At 39.7% G+C, this 23,236-nt stretch overlaps 1 protein-coding gene across 1 annotated transcript in view; it reads left to right on the plus strand.

Moving 5' to 3' along the window:
* The first annotated feature begins 512 nt into the window (after positions 1–512).
* The window catches only part of COL1A2 (collagen type I alpha 2 chain), a 36,560-nt gene continuing 13,836 nt past the window's right edge, over positions 513–23,236 (plus strand). The window contains exons 1-31 of the mRNA XM_061164916.1: positions 513–718; positions 3,171–3,181; positions 3,766–3,780; positions 4,423–4,458; positions 5,586–5,678; positions 6,965–7,012; positions 10,054–10,098; positions 10,186–10,239; positions 10,334–10,387; positions 10,711–10,764; positions 11,188–11,241; positions 11,776–11,829; positions 13,336–13,380; positions 13,677–13,730; positions 13,832–13,876; positions 14,236–14,289; positions 14,894–14,992; positions 15,118–15,162; positions 15,263–15,361; positions 15,777–15,830; positions 15,987–16,094; positions 16,466–16,519; positions 16,621–16,719; positions 17,640–17,693; positions 18,144–18,242; positions 18,626–18,679; positions 19,531–19,584; positions 19,737–19,790; positions 20,290–20,343; positions 21,323–21,367; positions 22,719–22,817. Of these exons, the coding sequence (XP_061020899.1) occupies positions 649–718; positions 3,171–3,181; positions 3,766–3,780; positions 4,423–4,458; positions 5,586–5,678; positions 6,965–7,012; positions 10,054–10,098; positions 10,186–10,239; positions 10,334–10,387; positions 10,711–10,764; positions 11,188–11,241; positions 11,776–11,829; positions 13,336–13,380; positions 13,677–13,730; positions 13,832–13,876; positions 14,236–14,289; positions 14,894–14,992; positions 15,118–15,162; positions 15,263–15,361; positions 15,777–15,830; positions 15,987–16,094; positions 16,466–16,519; positions 16,621–16,719; positions 17,640–17,693; positions 18,144–18,242; positions 18,626–18,679; positions 19,531–19,584; positions 19,737–19,790; positions 20,290–20,343; positions 21,323–21,367; positions 22,719–22,817 (1,857 nt within the window). The 5' untranslated portion in view covers positions 513–648. The remainder of the gene's footprint in view (positions 719–3,170; positions 3,182–3,765; positions 3,781–4,422; positions 4,459–5,585; positions 5,679–6,964; positions 7,013–10,053; positions 10,099–10,185; positions 10,240–10,333; positions 10,388–10,710; positions 10,765–11,187; positions 11,242–11,775; positions 11,830–13,335; positions 13,381–13,676; positions 13,731–13,831; positions 13,877–14,235; positions 14,290–14,893; positions 14,993–15,117; positions 15,163–15,262; positions 15,362–15,776; positions 15,831–15,986; positions 16,095–16,465; positions 16,520–16,620; positions 16,720–17,639; positions 17,694–18,143; positions 18,243–18,625; positions 18,680–19,530; positions 19,585–19,736; positions 19,791–20,289; positions 20,344–21,322; positions 21,368–22,718; positions 22,818–23,236) is intronic.

The raw sequence follows: 23,236 nt of genomic DNA on the forward strand, positions 1-23,236 counted from the left end.
GGGCCCTCCACCCTGCCGGTGGCCCGCAGGGCACAAGGCAGGCAGGGCTGGACAGCTCCCGCTTTGATCTCTGGGCTCCCGTCCCTTCTCCAGCTGCCTGGCTGCCCCGAGAGCTGCAGACTCTGCCCACGTCGGTGGCAGCAGAGCCCTCCGACGTGTCCATAAGTGTTTCCAAACTTGGAAAGGGCGGGGGGTGGGGGGGAGGGAGGAAGGCCGGGGCGGGGGATGGGGAGGGCGGAGGTATGCAGACAGCGAGTCAGAGTTTCCCCTCGAAAGCCTCAAAAGTGTCCACGTCCTCAAAAAGAATGGAACCAATTTAAGAAGCCAGCCCCGTGGCCACGTCCCTCCCCCCGCTGCGCTCCCGCCTCGGCGCCCCCGCAGTCTCCTCCCAGCTGTGGCTGCCCGGGCCCCCAGCCCCAGCCCTCCCATTGGTGGAAGCGCTTTTGGAGGCACCCTCGGGCAGGAGAAACTTGGGCCGTATAAATAGGGCAGATCCGGGCTTTATTATTTTAGCACCAAGGCGGCAGGAGGTTTCGGCTAAGTTGGAGGTACTGGCCACGACTGCATGCCTGCGCCCGCCAGGTGATACCTCCGCCGGTGACCCAGGGGCTCTGCGACACAAGGAGTCTGCATGTCTGAGTGGTAGACATGCTCAGCTTTGTGGACACGCGGACTTTGTTGCTGCTTGCAGTAACTTCGTGCCTAGCAACATGCCAATGTAAGTGCCTTCAGCTTGTTTCGGGCAGCCTGGGGAAGAGGTGAGAGGGGTGGGCAGGAAAACCTGGTCTGAAATGGAAAACCTCGCCAAGTTCCAGGTGCTGCTAGGAGGGCAGGCTCTCTGGCATGTGGAGAAACGCTGGCATATAGGAGAAACGTGGAAAATACTGTAGAAATGAAAATCAAAAGAGGCTCCCGACTCTCGCCGAAAGTTAGGGAACTTTTCTCTTAACTCGGAGTGAGGCTGTGATCCTCATCTGAATCCTCCAGTTACTGAAGCTCAAAGGGAGCAGAGAATCTTTTTCTTTAAGGATGAGATGTTATCTGACATGACCGAGGGAGCCAAAGGCCTTCACCTAAAAGGCCCCATAACTGCACTGATGCCCACCTCTGTGAAACCTGAGGCCTGGTTTAGAAAACCTTTTAATTAAGTTATTTAAAAAAACAAACAAAAAAAAAAACAAAAAAAAAACTCACGCCCTAAAGACTTTTCTGGGTGTTCTAAGACTGGTCTGGATGATGGTGACCATGAGGCGCCCTCTGGAGGGAGTTCAAGGAGAGCACAGGGGACCAGGGCTTAAGGCTCATGGAATCCCCATTTAAAGAGTCCACAGGGTTATACAGAGAAATGTCTGCATTTCTCGCTGAACCCAATCCCAGAAGCTAGTCAGTGTTTCCCGGCAAGGAAAATGGATACTTTCTGAAATGTAATTAGCTTCTCATTTCATTACCTGATCATGGAAATGGTAACATGATTTAGCTAAAATCTGCCCTGCCTTTTGTTGAGCCTGAGAGTTATCTCTTCAACATGTTCCCAGTGACAGGCATTCTGAACTTAGCAAGTTGGGAAATTATCAACACTGATCTGGCTCTCAAGAGACCCAAGTTTTTCCCATGACTCTGCCAATAATTTATCATGTGACTGTGGGCAAGTCAAACTGAGCCTTTTCTAAACCACAGGATAGAAAGTGGATGGACTCCAAGGCTGCTTTCCAGCTGTAGGTTTTATGACCAGATTGGGTATCTGGCCACACCCAACACTCTAAAACTTGGCTCCACCCATATGCCACGGTGTCTACCATTGCATCATTACTGATGCATTTGTGTGTGTGTTTTCTTCCTCCATCCACTTTTAGTATACTCACTGTGAATACTAAGGAATAATTGCATTGAAAAAATTCACGTTACCAGGCTCATTTTTTTTTATGAGATCTGAGGATGGTGGGGGAAAGGGTCCTCTCCTAAAGATGAAAATAGACCTAGGGAAGCTTGAAGGTACAAAGGACAATTCAACTTCTGATCAATATCCAACCCCAGTCTGAATAAAAGTTACCCAACACACATTCTTCAAAATGGCTCAGTCTGAATAATTAGAAGGCAAATTTCCAAAACCATGAGGACTTCCGTTAATCAAGCCCAGGCATAATTATTCTTCCTACTGATGAACACAAAGAAGTAAACATATCATTTTCCTAATTTAAAAGTAATTCTCATAAATTGCCCTTAAATATCAGGGCTGGATGTGGTCCACCCTCCTGAATTGTGACTGCTACAACAGATGTTCTCACTCCAAATGACACACTTCTTGGCCACCTAATTAAAGCAATTTTGGGGGTGATTCATTTTGTTGCCAGCTTGGCCACATTTATATCCTGTGTTAGCCTGTAATTTTTATACTGTAGGAGTGGAATTCAGCCTTTAAGAACTTACAGCAATTATGGCAAAGGGGGAGGTTACTACTTTGGTGTATTTTTCCCATCATTTTTCTAGATCTTTAATGCAGTTTTTCCATTTATATAGAGCAATTCTTTCTCAGGGCCAAAAGTGATTTATCTTGGTAAAATGACCTTACCTAATTTAAGTGAACCTATTTAAAGCAAAACTTCAGATGTCCAAATGAATCCATTTTCATGGTGACTAATTCACAAATTAGGCCTTTTGAAAAAGGACATTAAGAATGGTACAAACACTGTAATGTTAATGTTATATAAAAAAATAAAATCTGCTTTAGGTAATATAATTTCCTAAATTTCCCCCCCTTTAAATTTCTAAGTATCCAAAGTTATCTAAACTACAAATTATTCCTCATCAATCTAGTGGTTTTGCTCAAGTTCAGTGAGCCACTGTGCAATTTACCATCATAATTACTAAACATTACACGTATCCTTTAGACACATCAGTGTTTCGCAGCATTTATAAAATAGTAAATAATTAACAATTTAATTCAAAATATATTTACATATTAATATTTAAAACAAATGGTCCTGTTGATCCCTGCCATCATTTTGACCTGCCTGATTTCCAAGTCATTAGAATATCTTTAATAAAAAATACAACTGGTCCTTTAATTAGGTAAGTCAGTTTTATAGACAAGTATACTCATTTGTTAATCACTGCTGGTGATCAGTGGAATAATACTAATAATTATTTCTTTTTTCCCCTTTTCTCTATAGCCTTACAAGAGGTGAGTAAAATTATTTTTAGAATTTTTTATTTTAGACTTTGATCGCCTTGGCCACAGTAATCGTCTCTGGGGAAGGAAAAGGAAGCTGTATTGGTATTGATCAACCTCAATTTGCAAAAAAATCAAGAGTTAAGGTAGTCCAACCTTTCTGGTTGCTTCAGGAAGTACCCACCCCAGTTTCCAAAATGGGCGGGGCTACTGAATAAGGCCACCCTAAAACCTACACCCATAAGAAAAGAAGAATAAATAATTCAGTGGGAGGTTGGGCGTTAGCACCAGCTTCCTCTGAGCTCGACTTCATCAAGCTAGAGAATTTTGTCACCCCCTGGAGTCATCTGCAAGATTATTATGAGCAAATTCTTAGCCATGAACTGAATTTGAGGTATAATTATAGATAAGTATATATCTGAGACCTGTATATATTTTTTATTGATAAAATGTAAATTGTACTTTGAAATATTAAGATAATAGTAATGTGCAGTATGTATAATTTGTAAGTATATTTGTATACTACATGGAAATGGGAGCCATTTTAAAATTTATACAATTTTCCTCATAATAATCTTTTACTTATTCTCTTCTAGGCAACTGCAAGAAAGGTAAGAATCCAATACTTCTCTGTATCTGAAATGATCAGAGATAACAGAGTTTAACTAAATTTATGGTACACTACAGAAGGAAAATACCTTGTCAAGATTTTGTGCATATGAATATGCATTAGCTAAACCATAAAATGAAGTAGCTTTGATATGTAAGATAGCAAAGCTTGATTATCTTCCAGAGTCATCTCTAATTATATTTATATTATACAACTGGTGACTTACATACTAAAGGAAAAGAAAAGATTTATTTTTGTTCTAGAGATGAACTGAGTATTTTATTAATTATAGGTAGTAGACAAAAGTTTATTTTAAAGAGCTTTGACAATATAAATATGCTATTATTGATGTTACAAAATGATAACTTATCCACAGAAATTATCTATCTAAAAATAGTGGTTATAATATTGGCCCTAATGCTGGAGACTATAGCCTCCAATCTCCCAGTGTAAAATAAAATGACATGTAATTATAATAAAAACAAAATACTTTTATCTATTGTATTGTGCTATTTTTATAGCTACTACCTAATAACATTATGGTTAGATCAGCCTCCTGATTAATCATTATCAAGAATGCTTTGCTCATTCACTGGAAATTGCCTAGACATTTATTATTGTGCTGTTTGTATCTTCCTTATAGGGCCCAAGTGGAGATAGAGGACCACGCGGAGAAAGGGTGTGTAATTTTTTAACTATTAAAGGGCTTTGGCCCATATTTTAATAACTACATATTAGAAACTACAGGAGTCTGACAGTTTATAAAAATATTGTGTATCCAGATAATTGCCTTCCTTTTAAGCAGATAATGCCTTACAGAAAGTGAATGAGCATTATTCTATATAATCAATATTATTTTTAGGTCAAGATTATCCTTTAAGAAAGCAGACCTATTAGAGACAGCCATATCCTTTGCATGGTCTATCTTTCTTTGTTTTAAGTTGACATGTCCAACACGTACATAAGGGAGATGTACCTACCCACCACTATATGACCCCCCCTTTCCAACATGCTTTGTTTACCTTTCAAGTAAGATCTCTTATGGAAGCTGAATATAATAGTGAACCAGCAGTCAACAACATGTTTCTGTTTACATTAATAAATGTATAAGTTAGGCTTGCATTTTATTCATGGTGTTCTTAGATCTCCTTCCTCTATTTATGTGGTATGTGTAATCACGTGGTTTTTCACTATATGACACTTTCATCAATATATAGATACCCATACCTTGTATCCATTGAGAAGTGCAGATGTAAATGTAGTCCATTCAAGCAATTTATTATAGGTAGGATTATGTCAGTAAATTACTTTAACAACATAAATAGTATTAATGGTAGGAAAACTGCAGGATTTTCTATGCTGTGATAAAATGACTATTATCATATCGATTCATCTACTTTTCACACACAACATGCTAAAATAATTGAGTAAATTCATCAATCAGAAATTGACAGTCAATATACATAGTATATCACTGTGCACTGTTAACCATATGAATTTATAGCTATAAGTTTTAGCTGTATTTGAATACTGGAGCTCCTTTATGATTCAGTATCAAAGGGCTGACATAGTCCTCTTCCAAGAGGAACTATCCTGTCTTGTGTCTTCTTTGGACACCAGCTACTAAACCTCCTTCTAAAACAGACCCATGTCAATAGTGACAAATGTGTCATTTTAAACTTCCACACCACTTGTACCTTCTGACCAACTTCTGATCTTATCACACGGATCCTAAGGGCTCCTTTTTGAAGTACAGGTCTCCGTGAAGTCTGTCTACCCTGACCTAACTCACTTTTTCCATCACAGGGTCCACCAGGCCCACCAGGCAGAGATGGTGATGACGGCATCCCAGGCCCTCCTGGTCCCCCTGGCCCTCCCGGCCCCCCTGGTCTTGGCGGGGTAAGGTGTCTTTAAGTACCGTTAACTCCAGTTTCTTATACCTGTGTTGGAAGAAGGCGCATTGGGGAATTTATTTTTAGTGGTTTTGAGGGAGAGTCTGGTATGTGGATATTAGTATAGTATTTTATTTCATTTCTTTGGTTTCTTCATTCAAGATTCTGCTTTGCCAGATCTCTTTGTGAGCCCTTGTCAATTACAAGACAGGTCTTTGTGTTCACTGAAGGTAGCTGCAGCCCTCGCGACCGTTATTTAATTTGGGAATTTAATATCTTTTATCAGTGGGGCACAAATAAGAGGGGTTGCATTATTAAAAAGTTTGATTAGATTGAATTATAAATGAAATCCCTGATCTTAAGCAATTTCACAAACATCCTACTCTTTTTATTCTCCTTGGCTTGAAGTCTGCAGAACCAACATTCAAAGCCGTTTTGGGTTTAATTTGCTTGAAACTAATTTGAGAAAAGTACATTTCCCTTTTTCATTAATATCTTCTTTTAGCTTTATGCTTTAACAATGGTATGAGCGCCAAATGGCCTCACTGCAGGAAGGAAAACATATTTGCTTAATTGGTTAGCACTATGAATCAGAAGCCTGATTCTAATGCCCAACTATATACCAGTAAAATAAGACCTTTCTCCCCCAAAGATCTTATTATGATTGCTTATCTACTGAGTGCATTAAAAAGCACCTTCTTTAATAGATCTACCACTATATGAGAGATCTTTAACAGTAAAGCTATTACTGGTGAACTATTTTTAAAAGTTTAATCTTCCAAGGGGCATTTTAATTTAATTTTCCTCTAAACTTGAATACTCTTTATACTCTTTTTGAAACTACAGCAAGAAAAAGATCCCTTAGTCGTTTTGTGTAGTTCCGGAGGAACAGGGCAACAGGTGGAAATGCAAAGTTGTTCTCTTGGTTTCTGCTTAATTTATCAGGGGCCCCCAGTGACTTTTAAAGTTTAGAAAGCTCTCTTCCTCAATATACAGGAAGAGGATGGGGACTGAAGTGAGAGGGTTAACAGGGCAGGAAAAGTTTCAAAATAAAGTAGGGAAGCTCCCTATTTCAAACTAGGGGTGGCCCTAAATTTTAAATTCTTGAATTTTTTTAAGAATTTAGCTCAGTAAGGAAGTTTAAATTAAGAAAGATGTAAAAAATACTGCTCCCTTTTAAACATCAACAGAAAAATCTTTAGAAGTAGAATGAGAAAAATGAACTATATGGCCAATAGTTATTATATATATATATATATTTTTTTTTTTTTTTTTTCTTTTTCTCACATCTAGAACTTTGCTGCTCAGTTTGATGGAAAAGGAGGTGGCCCTGGACCAATGGTATGTTTATCTCTAATTTTTATCTTAGCCAGAAAATTATTAAATAGGGAATTTATTTTTAAAGTTCACATAGCCATTTATTTAGCTACCTAGGTTAATCGTACTCAAATCAGATAAAAGCAGTAGCTATTTTGGTATTCAAATCTATAAAAATCTAAGCCTAGGTATGGGGATTCCATTTTCTCTACACACATGCCTCCTTATGATAGATCAGATATTTATTTCCAAGAAATAATCTCTGGACATAGTAACCATAATTTAGGCAAACCAATTTAATTTAGAAGAGTGATCACTCTGATTAACTTTTTTATGCCCTTTAATAGTGCATAGAATTTTAAGCAACCAGTAGAGACCCAGAACTGTTAAGTTCTATGAACTTGCTAGAAAGGATCAGCAAGTTCTAGTCTAGCCCATTCATTTTCTGTGTGTGTGTGTGTGTGTGTGTTAGTTACTCAGGCGTGTCTGATTCTTTGTGACCGAATGGACTGGGGCCCATCAGGCTTCTCTGTCCATGGAATTCTCCAGACAAGATTACTGGAGTGGGTTGCCATTCCTTTCTCCAGGGGATCTTTCCAATCCAGGGATCGAACCCGAGTCTCGGCATTGCAGGTAGATTCTTTACCATCTGAGCCACCGAGGAAGCTCATTTTCTATTTAGAGAGTTTAAGGTCTTTCCCAAGGACATACATGTGGTTAATGACAGAAAGTCAGGCAAGATGTCTGATATTCATCATCATGGCTTGTGTATCTAGTAACTTGAATAAAACATTACTTCATTCAACAAGTATTTACCAGTTATCTTCAATAAAACCCAAACTCTATTATGCCTTAGGGATACAAGCAGTGAATGTGACAGATTCTCACCATCTCTCAAGGAATTAATAACATAGGAAATGTTTCTTTTTATCCATTTTGATAAAAAATTCTTTCTAAAGTCTGATTAATTATAAATCAGTATAGGAGAGAATATGACTATGGTGATAAAAGTCTTATCTTTTACAAGTAAACCTTCTCACAAGCATTAGTGACTTTGTTAGGGAGAAAAAACTGATAAGAAAATGCAAAATATATATTAGTATGTATAAAATGGAGGGGAAAATTGCTACAAGTAAAAACATTAAGCTGAGTAAACACTGCAGTTTAGTACATACCCACACATAATCTAGTGATTTTTTTAATTAATTACTTGCAAACAAAAGTATTTATCTGCCCAAAGTTAAGATAGTCCTTAAAATATAAATTTTACCTGGACAATGTACGCAGTGCTCTGTCTTCAAAAGATGTTCTGCTGTAGCTAATGATCCGCAATAAGCTAATACACTGTAAGGGCAAGACAATATTTTCTGTAAATTAAAACTCTCACTTGAGAAGTAGTATGCCTTTAATTGATGATTTCCAATTTTCTGATTTTGCTGGTAATTTAAAGCATTCATAGCTGAAATGAGGAAGTAGAGATTTTCTCTTGGCTTTGTTTATATTGGATATTTGAAATTAGCCATTTCAGCTTATGCTGGACATTAAAAGCAGTATCTATATCTCAAGAAGAAGCTAAAAAAAAAAAAAAAAGTAACTCATTAATTAAAAAAAAAAAACACCTACATAAGTCTGGAAAGTTAATAAGGATTTCAGATTCCCCTGACTTCAGAACATCTTTCTGGTGGGCAAAAAGCATTATGTTTTACTTTTAAATATCAGTGAAATATAATTTAAGCTTGCACATTGACAGGCATTCACAGACATATGTAATCAACAGATATGTGTTTCACAAACAGGCAAGATAGGCAGCAATAAAGCATTAAAATAAATTTCCATGTTTGAAAATCAATAACTATAAAACCCCAAAGGGTTCTTCTCTGAATTAATGAGTAATCATTCTTCACCCAACAGCCTCCACAAAATAAACTACCTTTTATGTAAATGAAATTGTTGCAAATACATGGAAAAAATGAATAAATATAATTAAAAATTCATGGTGTCAGGGAAAATTATTTTTTAATGTACCCCTGAAAATATTATCTTGATTGAATAGTGACAGTTTTTCTTTTAACGTGGAAGCAGTTTCTAAAACCAAAAAAATATATAATTCTTCTTATTAAAATGATGTGCTTTTAATAAAATCCGTATTGTTTCACTCTGGGCATTAATACAGTGGGGCAGACTTGACTGCAGAGTCCCCATAGACAAATTACCTGAGGCTTGTTTGTGCAATATTTTCAGCGTTAGAGGCATGGCCTCTACAGAAGAAATTGCATGGGCCTTGCAAAGGGGGCTCACAAGGTATACGCAGCTCCCAAACCAGCAACACTTGGTTTGACTCTGTGTGCTACAGAGTGAAGAACCAAGGGGAGAACAGTCTGCTGCCATTTGGGCCATATTTTCAGTAATAGTAACGTATAATAGATTCTTCCAGTGGGATGTTTCAATAAATTTTATTTTGCCTTCACCCCTTACTACATCCACTTTTGTTTGACATTTTCAGCAGCCACCAATAGCCTTTAATGGAGCCATAAGATTATAACATAAGATTATTAAACAAAAGATTATAAGCTCCCTCTAATCATTAAGAAAGACTTTCGATCCTTTGCAATTTGTGCCCCTGGTGGCAATAACAATACCAGTTTCTTAGCTAGGTAGGATATGAGGAGATGACAAATGATCAAGGAAGGCCAGATGGAAACCCTTCACTGGCTGAACGCACGGTAGTTGTAAATTCTGTACCATGCAAAGCCTGAGTCGCCTCATTTCATTAGAAGGATCTCAGCATGCCCTACTGCACGCGACCTTAAGGCACCGGTGGCCGCGCCATCCAACCAAGTTATGGTCTGGGTTAGGAGAAGAGGTGAACGCAAAGGCAGAGAAACAGTGGAAGAAACTTGGGTCAGTAAATGCTTCCTTGCAAGGGACAAGAACTTACGAAGTGAAACCAGGCCAGTTCTGTTCACTGGTCCACCACAGGCTATGGCGCTGCTGAGCTGGTCCCGTCTGACCCACCCCCAAGCCATGATGACTTCCAGGGCTAACTGTGTCTGTCCCCTTCACAGGGGCTGATGGGACCGCGCGGCCCTCCTGGTGCCTCTGGAGCCCCGGTAAGTACCGGGAGCCTGCACTCTCTCTTGGGTAAAGAAGACAAAATAAACAAAGGCTTGGAGTGTGACTTACTGTGTTTCTCTTAGGGCCCTCAAGGTTTCCAGGGACCTCCTGGTGAGCCTGGTGAACCTGGTCAGACTGTGAGTACTTCTCCCCCTGTGTGATAAGTATTTTTTTTTCCAAGAGGTTTATTAATACAGCATTAACAACATGAGGGGTCTTCTGTTTTCCTAGGGTCCTGCTGGTGCTCGTGGCCCACCTGGTCCTCCTGGCAAGGCTGGTGAGGATGTAAGTGTTTACTCTTAAGCATTTCCAAGTGTGCCATTTAAATACTCCTGCCTCAAATAGAATTTCGAGATTCAAATGAAGTATTCTGCCAAAAGCTGAATATGCCTGATGTAATTCTCCCCATATGGAAAATAATGTTTTAATGAAATAATGATTAATTTTCTTGTATTTAAGGAAATATCATTGTTAATTAGATATGTATCTGGATCCACATTTTTATATAATGCGTTTTTTCACCCTATTGTAAAAACCAAGATGTCCCCACATTCATCTGATAGTTTACTAAGAAAAGGTTTACCCTCTATGATGCTTTGATGTTTTAGGGTCACCCTGGAAAACCTGGACGACCTGGTGAGAGAGGAGTTGTTGGACCACAGGTAAGATTTTTTTTTTTTTTATAACAGCATATAGTCCAAACATCAGAGGTATATCATGTATAAAATAGTTGCTGAAACTAGAATCAGACTAAGTAGCGACATAGATGTCATACTTATGACACTCACTGGGGGCATCCAACAAATAAAGGAGCCTAGTTAAGAATGCATACAGTTTTTGTTAATGCTAATAATGTAGCATTAATGACAGTAAGCATATTGTAAACAACTAAATTGTGGGTTCTAAGAGTATCATAGGGTTAGTTACTCAAATTATAGCATCTTACTCACCTCTCTGCACTTACACATATGCTAGTCTTTGATTCCAAGCTTGGACTTGGATGAGAAGAAACACTTTGGAGGGAAGAAATCAGGATCTCTTTATTTGGAACAAGAATGTCATCTATCATCTGTGTTTCTTTTTAGGGTGCTCGTGGTTTTCCTGGAACTCCTGGACTCCCTGGCTTCAAGGGCATTAGGGTGAGTGCCTTCTTTACCCACAGAAGAGAAAATGTTGATTACTTTTAGTGAACACCGCAGGTACCTTTAAGCTCCTGGGTAAACACATATTGATTCCAAATTCCTGGAATTTGTCCAAGTGGAGAGAGAGTTAAAGAGTAAGGTGGCCAGAAAGTAACATGGAATGTAGCTTTTTTTTTTTTTTTTAGTCTGGTCACAGCTTCCAAGAAATGAGGATCCTATAGAGAAAACTGTATTAAATGGGTACAACTTAAGAGGTATCTAAAGCTGTCTGAAGATCATAAAATTATTAATGATGGAAAGTATGTGAGAGAGCATCTAGTTCTTTATGCTTCTCTTTCAAGTGAAGGAGGTTTAGAGACTTCCCTAGGGCAACAGAGGGAGTTTGTCAGGGGCTGGGGCACTGGGACATCATATTCTACTGAAGCAGTCATAGGATTCTTAGAGAAACAGTAACTGCAGAGATATAAGATGTTTGAGTTGACCGATCGCTGTAATGGAATAGCATTTTAATAATGCGGATTTGCTTTTCAGGGTCACAACGGTCTGGATGGATTGAAGGGACAGCCTGGTGCCCCAGGTGTGAAGGTAAATACTAAATCAGAAGTCTTGTTTTTAAAACGATTGTAATTTCCTATCACCATCAACAAAATATATTTTACTGAAGGCTACTCATATTCTGAAGCATATCTGATTTCCTCCTCAATTCTTTAAGTCCCTCAATGGTCCGGACTATGGGATTCTGTAACAAAAGGCCAATTATTAATAATATTCATTTAATTTAATACCTATTAAACGATTGAGATAAAATAATGTCAATAGTTTCTTCCTCCATTTCCTTTGCTCCTGTAATTTCAGTTGCTCTCTGTAGCCAAAATAAAAGTAAATAAACATATAATCAGATATTAGAACACTATGTTATTTTAAACTGTAAATTCCCCTTTGTCATGCACTAATTAGATAGGTACATTCATGTCACAATACACTTTTCAACCTCTTTCCTGTGATTTATCTGTGCACACTCAAAAAAATTTTAATTAGGTAATTAAAGTCTCAGAAGTGTGTTATCTCTTGGCTGGGCTCTTCTCTGACAGCATTTTCAACTATAAAATGTTCTCTCTCCTATTAAGGAGATAATGTGATATTAAAGTGAATACCAACGTAATTACAAATTAATGAGTAACGAATACTAGTGGGACCAGAAATGAACATGAATATGGAGAATATGTTCTAGCTCTGCAGCTGCCACACAAATGGATAAGGTCAAACTTCCCCTCCCTAGAGCCTAAGATAATAGCTCAGACTACTAATCACAGCATCATCAAATGCTGGGGCTGCAAGGAGCCCTGGAGACGCTCTCGTTTGCAGATGAGGGAAACTGAGGCTTAAAGAGAGTGAGCGACTTGCCCAAAGTCACACATCTGGTAGAAGGGCACAGGCTGGAATTCCTGACTCCCGCTCTGGGGCTTGCTCACAAAGAGTGCACTTCAGATAAAAATCCTAGAGATGAAGCATTTTAAATGGTCTCGCAGACCAGGTTTCTTCTGTATCTAAATTAGATCATCTTGAAGGAAAGTTCCCTTTCACGTGCCTTTGTGTTAAATTACCACCACCACCACCACCATGGCTTTTACTCAAGAACGTAGATTGGAAATAATACAGCTCTATAAAATATTAGGAAGCTTCAAATTTTCATGCATATTTTATAAAAGTAAAAATATTATGTACAAAATAACTTTAAAGAGAGTAAATATGTTGCAAGCAATTTTTCCTATTGTCTCTTTTTATGTTATTTTCCTAATATATAAGCCTCATCTAAATGATATCCAAAATCTAAGGGGAAAATTGGGGAAAGGGTAACTAACACTCAACCACATTTCCCTAATACTGTGGTATCTTATATTATCTAAATAAAAACCCATATTTTATAAATTTTTAAAACTTATGTGATTGGCATAATTGAGAAACAGTCTATGTAAGAAATGTTACAAAATACATGAGTGGTTGAAACTGAAGTGATAGTGTAAAAATTAATCAGAAAAAAGTAATTGATATGTATAATGAATAAAAACTCAATCCTTCTTTTCCATGTAGGGTGAACCTGGTGCCCCTGGTGAAAATGGAACTCCAGGTCAAACGGTAAGTATTAATTACTTTACTGTAAATACAAAATGCGTACCCTCTTTGCAAGCTGGAACTTCTTTAATGTTTTTGCTAATTACCATTTCCCTTGGCATTGTATTCTTTGATATTTTTCTAATAGCCTTCTGCCTAGTTAATTGAAATCCGTTACCTTTTAGTTGGAATTAGAGCAAGACCTATTTATTTCCAGTGGATTCTTGCACATGTTAGAAATTGGAAAAAGGCAAATGATGCCTGTGACTTTTTCTTGAATTAGCAATTCTGGATCTCATTGGAAATATTTCTGCTTCTAGGGAGCCCGTGGTCTGCCTGGGGAGAGAGGACGTGTTGGTGCCCCTGGCCCCGCTGTGAGTGCTTCCAGTTTGGTTCTTTTTCATTCTTTTGTAAAAGCTTCTAATATATGCCATTTAACTTTGCACTTGACTTTTTTTCTCTCTTTTCTTCATAGGGTGCCCGTGGAAGTGATGGAAGCGTGGGTCCTGTGGGCCCTGCTGTAAGTTGTGACACTGAAGAATTTGGAAAGATTGGGAGTGTGGGATGGAGCTGTCTTCTTTATTAATTCCTTGTGAAATAACGCCATTTCAGACACCTTACCAAATGTTCTCTGAAGGGTCTGTTTATAAGAACTGCTATCCTCCAGGCTTGTAATTGATATATAAAATAAAATCTACCTCACCTGGGATTCCTGGAATGTCTTCCCTCTGATAATATACCAGTAACGACAGACTAGCTGTCAGTTTTCTCTTGGCCAACATTAAATGTGACCACACCACTCTAAGCCACTTCAGTCTTCTGTTACTCTTGTGAATTTCCTGGGAGGAAACTTCTTACCACCTTCTCCTGTGATTTCAGGGTCCCATTGGGTCTGCTGGCCCTCCAGGCTTCCCAGGTGCTCCTGGCCCCAAGGTAAGAACGCTGGTGACCAATGTCACTACTTGAAAACTTTTTTATCGTCATGTGAAAGAAAGGGACTATGTTTGCAGGTAGCCAGTTACAGAACAGCAGCTTGATTACTCCCTCCCTCAAACCGGATACAGAACAGCGGGTTTTCTCTCTCTAAACCTGAAATAGACTGTGTCTCTGTAGCTGAGCACGCTGGGCATAGACAAAGATGGTAGCATGGAAACTGACTCCATGAGGCTCCTCTGGCATGCTCTCTCAGACGAGCTGGCACTGACCAGTTGAGAACCAGAGTCTCTACCAAGAGAGACAGACAGAGATGAAGATAGCAGTGGCAGCCAAGATGGTCACACCAGGCCAGGAAAATAGGAATGCAGACCCAGAACTGTGGCGCATGCTCAGTCGCTCAGTTGTGTCCAACTCTTCACGACCCCAAGGACTGTAGCCTGCCAGGCTCCTCTGTTCTTGGAATTATCTGTGGTACCAGACCACGTAAGGGAAATTATTGCAGTTCTGAAGAAATGTCCTAAAACTTGGTGACCTAAAACCAGAGATATGCTGTCTCATTTTTTTTGCTGACTGATGCCTTGGTGTCTATTCCTGCTTTTAGGGTGAACTTGGACCTGTTGGTAACCCTGGCCCTGCTGGTCCCGCGGGTCCCCGTGGTGAAGTGGGTCTTCCAGGCCTTTCTGGCCCTGTTGGACCTCCTGTAAGTAGACATTGTCATTAATCTTACCGAGCAGGAGGAAGGAAACGAAAAGAGTGAAGGCAGGACCATAGAAGAACAGAAATACTCCTATGAACCATATCCTTCTCCCTTCCTTTTCCTCACAGGGCAACCCCGGAGCCAACGGGCTTCCTGGTGCTAAGGGTGCTGCTGTGAGTATATGGCTGCAATACGCTGCTGTGGCTTTCAATGTGTTTAATGGGCGCTGCCTCTCATTGTCTCGTGATGGACCTTGCTGCCTTTCTTCCCCAGGGCCTGCCCGGTGTTGCTGGGGCTCCCGGCCTCCCTGGACCCCGGGGTATTCCTGGCCCTGTTGGTGCTGCTGGTGCTACTGGCGCCAGAGGACTTGTTGTAAGTGGTCGTTGAATGGTCCCCTCATTCTACAATGCCGTCCCTACCCTCAGTTCATCCCCATCTAGACTTCCTCTCGCCATCTAATCATTCTCTTTCTTCACTAGTATTTGTAATTTGTATTCTTTCTATAAGTTCAGGCACCTGTGTGTATACTCTGCCCCCCTCCACACACACACCCCTCCTCCTATCCTGGAACATCACCCAGAGGTCAGGGAGGCACACCTCTGTTGTACCAGGCGCATCCTTCCAGTCAACACCATTCCCCTGTAGGTCGCTTACATGGGAACTGAGCGTGTTTCACAGAGGACTAAAGCTCGCGTTACCTTGACTCATAAACAGCCCCTGATGTTTGTCCCCCAGAGAACTGTGACAGACGTCTGTCACTTGACCACTGTTTTGTATTGGACCCTAGGGCGAGCCCGGCCCAGCTGGTTCGAAAGGAGAGAGCGGCAACAAGGGCGAGCCTGTGAGTAGCTCTGTGGTCACAGTTTTATGGGATTACTACTTTTTCAATCCAAAGCGTAATACTTCTCCTTTTTTTAAGTTATTGCTTTTTCTCTAGCTGGATATAAAGACAAATTTTATTTTCCTGCGTTTCCTTTTTGTTGTTGTTGTTAAATAGGGCGCTGTTGGGCAGCCAGGTCCTCCTGGTCCCAGTGGTGAAGAAGGAAAGAGAGGCTCCACTGGAGAAATTGGACCCGCTGGTCCCCCAGGGCCTCCTGGGCTGAGGGTAGGTTCCAAATGCTCTTGACACCCAGACATGCCAGAGGCACTCCTTCATTGGGAATTGGTTGGAATTACCAAGCGCATTTTCTAGATGAAGGAGGCATCTGCTTTCCATCTGCTGTCTTAAATCACTGACTCTCAATTTGATATGTTATAAAATTGGTCTGGAAACAGGGTTGACCTACTTTTGCAGAATGCTTCTCCTACACATTCCTTTGGGGTTTGGAGGAAGATATTTGGCTTGGTTTGTTATTGTATCCCCTGCTGAAGGGCATCAAGGTTTCTTGCATGCGTGCCATGCTGCAATACATTCTGCTCTACCTGATGGAAGAATTTTCTCTGATTTTCTTCTGTGTTTTGTGTACTTTCTTACAGGGAAATCCTGGCTCCCGTGGTCTACCCGGAGCTGACGGCAGAGCTGGTGTCATGGTAAGCTGTCCATTACTCACACCCTGGAAAGGAACGTGATGCCTCTGGTGGTGGGTATGACATTGGCTTTAACAACCTCCCCCCCTTCTTCTTTTCAATAGGGCCCTGCTGGTAGCCGTGGTGCAACTGGCCCTGCTGGTGTGCGAGGTCCCAATGGAGATTCTGGTCGCCCTGGAGAGCCTGGCCTCATGGGACCCCGAGTAAGTTTCAGATTGATTCTGAGAAAGTCACATCTGGCACTATTTCCTTTTTTAAAGGGATGATTAATATTTGAAGACAACAATAAAAAAAAAATCAAAAGTTAATTTGTTAGTAAACTTGCTGACAATTCTCTTTTTAATTTAACTTTATCAAAGCCCAGTAGATATTTTGACAAATTTAGTTAGTTCATAAATGTACTATTTATTACTTGATACAATGGCTGTGAGGTTTTTGGAAGAATAGATTTATTTTAATATATCCAAATTAGGTTGGTTCTCCTATCAGCATGAATCTTTTATCTCAATTTGTGAGTTTTATATAAGGTGTTCACAAAATGTATTAGGACTATACATTATCAGTTTATTAGATTCATAAGTGAGTCATTTTTCTAGCAATCACAAAGTGCTATAATGTATTCAGCATCACACTAGCCATGGAGAAATGACCTTTAGAGCCATAGACACTCTAATCCATAGCAATAGAGTAATTTTTTGCCTCCATTATCTCTTATGGATGGGTATCAACTGTAATTGTACCATAAATAAGTAATAAAGACACCAAACATAGCAATAAAAAAAATCCACTTTGAAAACTGCTTACTAAATGTATTTGTTTTTCTGTTACAAGATAGAAAAACATATACCTTTTGCCCATACAGTGTTGTTCAAAAGTTTCTTGAGGTATCTTTAAATGGGTCAGTTGCACTAAAATTCAATAAAAGAAAAGGCATTAAAAATAGAATGAAGAAAGTTTTCAGAGCTTTTTCATACCTCCTGGCTAGGGCTAATATCCCTAATTTTTGCCCTAAGGCAACAAACAAAAATTGGGAGAAAAGTGCTTTTGTGACATTTCAATTCATTGGAACATTGAGTATATGTGTGAAAGTGCCAATAGGAAGACATCCTCATTTGTTTTACAGGGTTTCCCAGGTTCCCCTGGAAATATTGGCCCAGCTGGTAAAGAAGGTCCCGTGGTAAGTATCACTTATATTTTCAAGGACACTTACTGCACCCTTATCAAGTCTATTTTGTAGCTTATTTACACATGAAGATGTTTGTACTGAAAATAAGTATCAGCCACACATATATCTGGGAATGCAAAGTAATATTGTAATTACAGAGTCCAAATGAGCACAGGAGCAAAAGGAAAAAGAAAAACAGGGCAGGGAAAATTGAAGAGAGTGATAAGGTTTGGAAAAGAGAGGAGAAGGGGGGAATTAGTATACATATGAGATTGACTTGCGTGCGTGTGTACTGACATCCTATTCAGAAAAGGAAAACGGATTCATAACTTACTGACATTTTCTAGAAGAAGTTCTATGCATTCAGAAAATGATTCTGTTTCATCCCATGGCAGAATCGCAAGCTTGAGGTTGTGAGATCCTGTGGATGCTGAGTAAACATTAAATAAACTCTGGTTTCAGGGTCTCCCTGGTATTGATGGCCGACCTGGACCCATTGGCCCAGCTGGAGCAAGAGGAGAGCCTGGCAACATTGGATTCCCTGGACCCAAAGGCCCCACGGTAAGAACTACCACCTCCTCCTCTCCCTCAGCACTTTTTTGCGTCACATTTCATCAACACTCTGATTTCTCTCTGGCACCAGTCCCCTCTACTTCAGGGGGTCCCTTTCAACACAAGAGAACTGCAATTTACCACTTACCACATTAAAAGTTGACCTCTCCAGTATGTCATTGTGAAAACTCACATCCTGAGTTGCGTACTTCTGTGGACACAGGTGGACCTTACTGTAATCTAGAGCTGCACAATGATGGGTCATGCCTTAGACAACAGAATTCAAGGATGAGGAAGCTAAAAAAGAAAAACAAACAAACAAGATATTCATATTTCAGAATTGTCATGGTTAATTTGACATTAAATGTGTGTTTTTTAAATGTTTATTATAGGGTGATCCTGGCAAAGCTGGTGAAAAAGGTCATGCTGGTCTTGCTGGTGCTCGGGTAGGTGCTCATTTCTATGTCTCTCTACCGACTCGACAGAGAGTGAGAAGCTGCTGTGTGTCACAGGGACCCAGCCTGGTGCCCTGTCATGACCCAGAGGGGTGGGACTGGGGTGGGAGAGGCAGGGTGGCTCAAGGAGGGGGAGACTTATGTACACTTATGGCTGTTTCACAGCATCGGTATTTATTCACGTAGGGTACACTCATTGGAAAAGACCCTGATGCTGGGACAGATTGAGGGCAGGAGGAGAAGGGGTGACAGAGATGAGATGGTTGGATGGCATCACTGACTCAATGGACATGGGTTTGAGCAAGCTCTGGGAGATAGTGAAGGACAGGGAGGCCTGGCATGCTGCAGTCCATGGGGTCACGAAGAGTCGGACATGCCTGAACAACTGAACAACACATCTTTGAGGCCATTGCATATCATTCCATCACTTTCTTTCTACAATGGTACCCCCAAGGTTCCTTTTACAATCAAAAAATGTCTTTTCTATTTAACCACACTTAGAAGGCAGTGATCTATAGAACAAGTCAGAATGTATACTAAGTCAAAAATATTTATGGATGCTTTTGGCTTTTATTTAATTCATTTTGTGATTAAAAAGCTATGAATATGCTAGTAGCATTCTCTGGCCTTCATAAGTTGCCCTTCATCCATGGATTTCCCGTAAGCCATATCAGAAAGTCAGTAGGCCGTATTTGGCCTCGGTTGGGGACCCACAATATATTTAATTCATGCTAAAATGTCAAGCTTTGTTTTCTGGAAGTCACACGTGCTTGAGGGAACCCTTGCATTGTCTGACTCAGGAGTGACTGACTAACATGGAGACTTTCTGCTAAACATTTTAGGGTGCTCCGGGTCCTGACGGCAACAATGGCGCTCAGGGACCCCCTGGACCACAGGTGAGCATTCGCCCACTCTTGTCCTGTGCTGCCTGAAAATGAATCTAGTCCCACAACAATGGCCATTTCTTTTTGTTCTCCAGTCTGAAACTTCTGTAGCTAGAAAGCAAGCATGGCATGTGCCTCTATGTAACCTCTCCTATCGCTTTCAGGGTGTCCAAGGTGGAAAAGGTGAACAAGGTCCTGCTGGTCCTCCAGGCTTCCAGGTGAGTCAGCCAAAACGTACAGACCAGGGGTCCGTATGATTACTTTGGACAGGCTATCCAAGTGTAAATCATTGTACCACTGTCCCCCACCACACAGAGCATGATTTCCGAGCTGAAGCGACTCGACAGAGAGTGAGAAGCTGCTGTGTGTCACAGGGACCCAGCCTGGTGCCCTGTCATGACCCAGAGGGGTGGGACTGGGGTGGGAGAGGCAGGGTGGCTCAAGGAGGGGGAGACTTATGTACACTTATGGCTGTTTCACAGCATCGGCAGGAACCAATACAACGTTGCAAAGCAACTATTCTCCAATTAAAAATTTTTAAAAAGAACTGAAGCAAAGAAGGGTACATGTGTTTCAAGGCAAACTTTTCTGTAATCCCTTCATAACACACAGTAGTTAGTGATCATGTTGATATTAGATAGTTCCCCCCAAAACCAATTATTAGAAAATCCCCCAAATATAGTCATAAAGATTGAGGTTTGTATGTTTTTCATCTAGGGTCTGCCTGGCCCTGCAGGCACAGCTGGTGAAGCTGGCAAACCAGGAGAAAGGGTGAGTAAAACAAGTGATCATAAATTCGCCTAAACTTGGGACCTTTTCTCTGTTTAATATCCTACTACAGTGCAATTATGATATGTAAAAGGAAACTTCATATTTCATATGTTAATGATAGTGTTCCACGTATGTTGGTACTGTTGGAGAGAATGAGCCAAGTTACTTATTTTCATTCAGATTACTTTGTTTTAAGGATTGAATGAAACATCACATTATGGAAGTGAAATATATCATGAACAGTCCATTTAATAGCCTTACTTTTTTGTATTGTTCTTGGTAATGTTAAAATACAGATTATTTCCCTCTCCATAGAAAAGAAGTAAATGCACTGATTTTCCATCAAAGTAGGCCCTGAAAAATTGCTTTTAATGTTTTTCTTGGCATTCAGACATGACACCGCTATTCACAATCAGGGCATGAGTTCTGAGTCATTTTATCTATAATTGTGATGAATGTGCTTCACTTCAGTTACATTCTGTGGCCTGCTCTCCTTTGTCAACAGTGGGGCACATTAAGGAGACAGCTGGTCAGTAATAAAGGAGATACACTTGGGTATACAATTAACTAGGTAATGGGCAGAATATGATTGTTTCTATTAAGAGAGCAGTCTGTTATATAACTAAAAATAGGCAATGTCTGATACTGTTCATCATCATTATTTATTATATTATCAAAGGAAAAGAGTCTTTTGTCACCTTTAAAAAAGCAATACACTAAATAATGAGAAACTAAAATTTTCTGCTACCAGGTTCTAGGGGAGATCTATCTTTTATATCAGTGAAATTCTCACTTTTTTTTATCTTTCCATACACCACTGAGTTTTCTTGTTCCTAACAGCCTGTATACTTATACACTCATGGAGGTAGAGCCCATTTGGCTTTATTTTACTCTTTCAAAAATTTTCTAAACATCGTAAACATAAGTGGATCTAGAGAAAATATGTAAATGTCATAATTTATTCCCATGTTTTGCCTAGGGTATCCCTGGTGAATTTGGTCTCCCTGGCCCTGCTGGTGCAAGAGTAAGTATTACTTTCATAAACTCCTGGCAATATTTTTAAGACAAATAGTGCTTTCTTCTAAAAACTACTGATGACCTTGTAACAACAAATTTCTGATACTCTTGTGTAGTGAAGTCGATTTCTAAATTGATAATAGACTTTTGTATCTAATTGCTCATATTTCTTATTAAAAATCCACAAGGTATAAAAAAACATAAATGAACTAATATATGTATTATATTCAGTGACTTATACAGACATGTGAGATACATTTATATGAGACTGGCTTGACCTGAAGTAAGGAAAAGTAATATCCTATTAAGATTTAAAGTCAATTTTTGCCATGCCTGTTGGTGCTCAAAGCCTAAAATCTGAAATCATGAGCCTACTCTTATTTAAAAAATTAAATAAATTGATATAATTTGTGGTCATTAGAATAACTGGAACGATTGGTTGACACCTAAAGTATCCTGTTATGTGGCTGGTTACCATAGAGCTGGGATGCCCACACAAATGTAGTGACAGAGGACCATGGGGACGATCCCCTGGAGAATGAAATGGCAAGCCACTCCAGTCCTCTTGCCTGGAAACTTCCATGAACAGAGGAGCCTGCTAAGCTACTGTCCATAGCACTGCAAAGAGTCACAGGCCACTGAGCAGCTTCACTTCTTCAGGACCGTAGAACCAAATCGTAACAAGGGTCTTTGAGACAGTTACAGTGTGGGCTTACATGTTAAATATTCTGAACCATAGAGTGCTAGGTTGTAGTGATATTTACATGCAAACTGGGACATATTTATGTAGGTAGAAAAATAAATAGACATATATACAAATATACACACTTCATATATATATTCTGTTTTTATATACACATACACACACACACACACACACACACACACACACACATATATATTATAGCTGTTACATCCCTGCTGTGTGCAACTGTAAAAAGAGAGCATAGATATGAGGATATACAGTCTTATTTACACTTGGTATTGCTTTTCACTGAAAATGATACAATCTTTCCCTTTGAATACTGTGTATAACTGGCATCTCTTTTTACAGATGGATTTATCAATATCACAGAAAAAGACCAAAAAGATGAAATGAATTCTAAAAGTTTAACATTATACTCTAGAGGCAACAGATTGTGACGTTGTAGCCGTAGACCACTAGAACTGAATAAGACCTTAGAGATTATCTCATCCACCCCTTTGTTTTACTAGTAGAGAAATTATGGGAAAGTAATTGTAATTTGCTTGTAAATGGAGAGCTGGGATTCAGAAGCTAAACAAGCATGAACTCTGATGTATAACATGATACCTCAGAAAATGATGAACATCACAACACTTCTGATTCCTTCCCACAGGGCGAGCGCGGGCCCCCAGGGGAAAGTGGTGCTGCTGGGCCTGCTGGGCCTATTGGAAGCCGAGGTCCTTCTGGACCCCCAGGGCCTGATGGGAACAAGGTAAGATGTGATTATCCTATGCTGCTGGTTTGACCCAGTATGCTGTAGAATAAGTAAAATCCTTTACAATAGTAAATGAATTATTTCTCGGATTTTTAAAATTTACTTTCAGTTCTGTAATGATTTCCACCTCAGTAAGTAACAGTCTGATTCTAGTAGACCCAAATTATTCCGAAGGAAGCAAAACCCTAGTGTTCTATACACATTAATGAATTAGTATGGGTTTTTACTCTTTTCTCATCACACTATTCGTACTTTTGTCTTAATCTAGAAACACCATATATATATATATATATATATATATATCTGGACACAATTTTTAGAGAATGAACTTTTACTTTCCAAACATCCTAGAGGAAAATTTCAAAAAGTAATTAAATTTGAATAAGAGAATTTATGATGATAAAAACTAACTGGAT

The sequence above is a fragment of the Dama dama genome, chromosome 18, assembly GCF_033118175.1.
Source record: "Dama dama isolate Ldn47 chromosome 18, ASM3311817v1, whole genome shotgun sequence".
NCBI classification, from domain to species: Eukaryota; Metazoa; Chordata; class Mammalia; order Artiodactyla; family Cervidae; genus Dama; species Dama dama.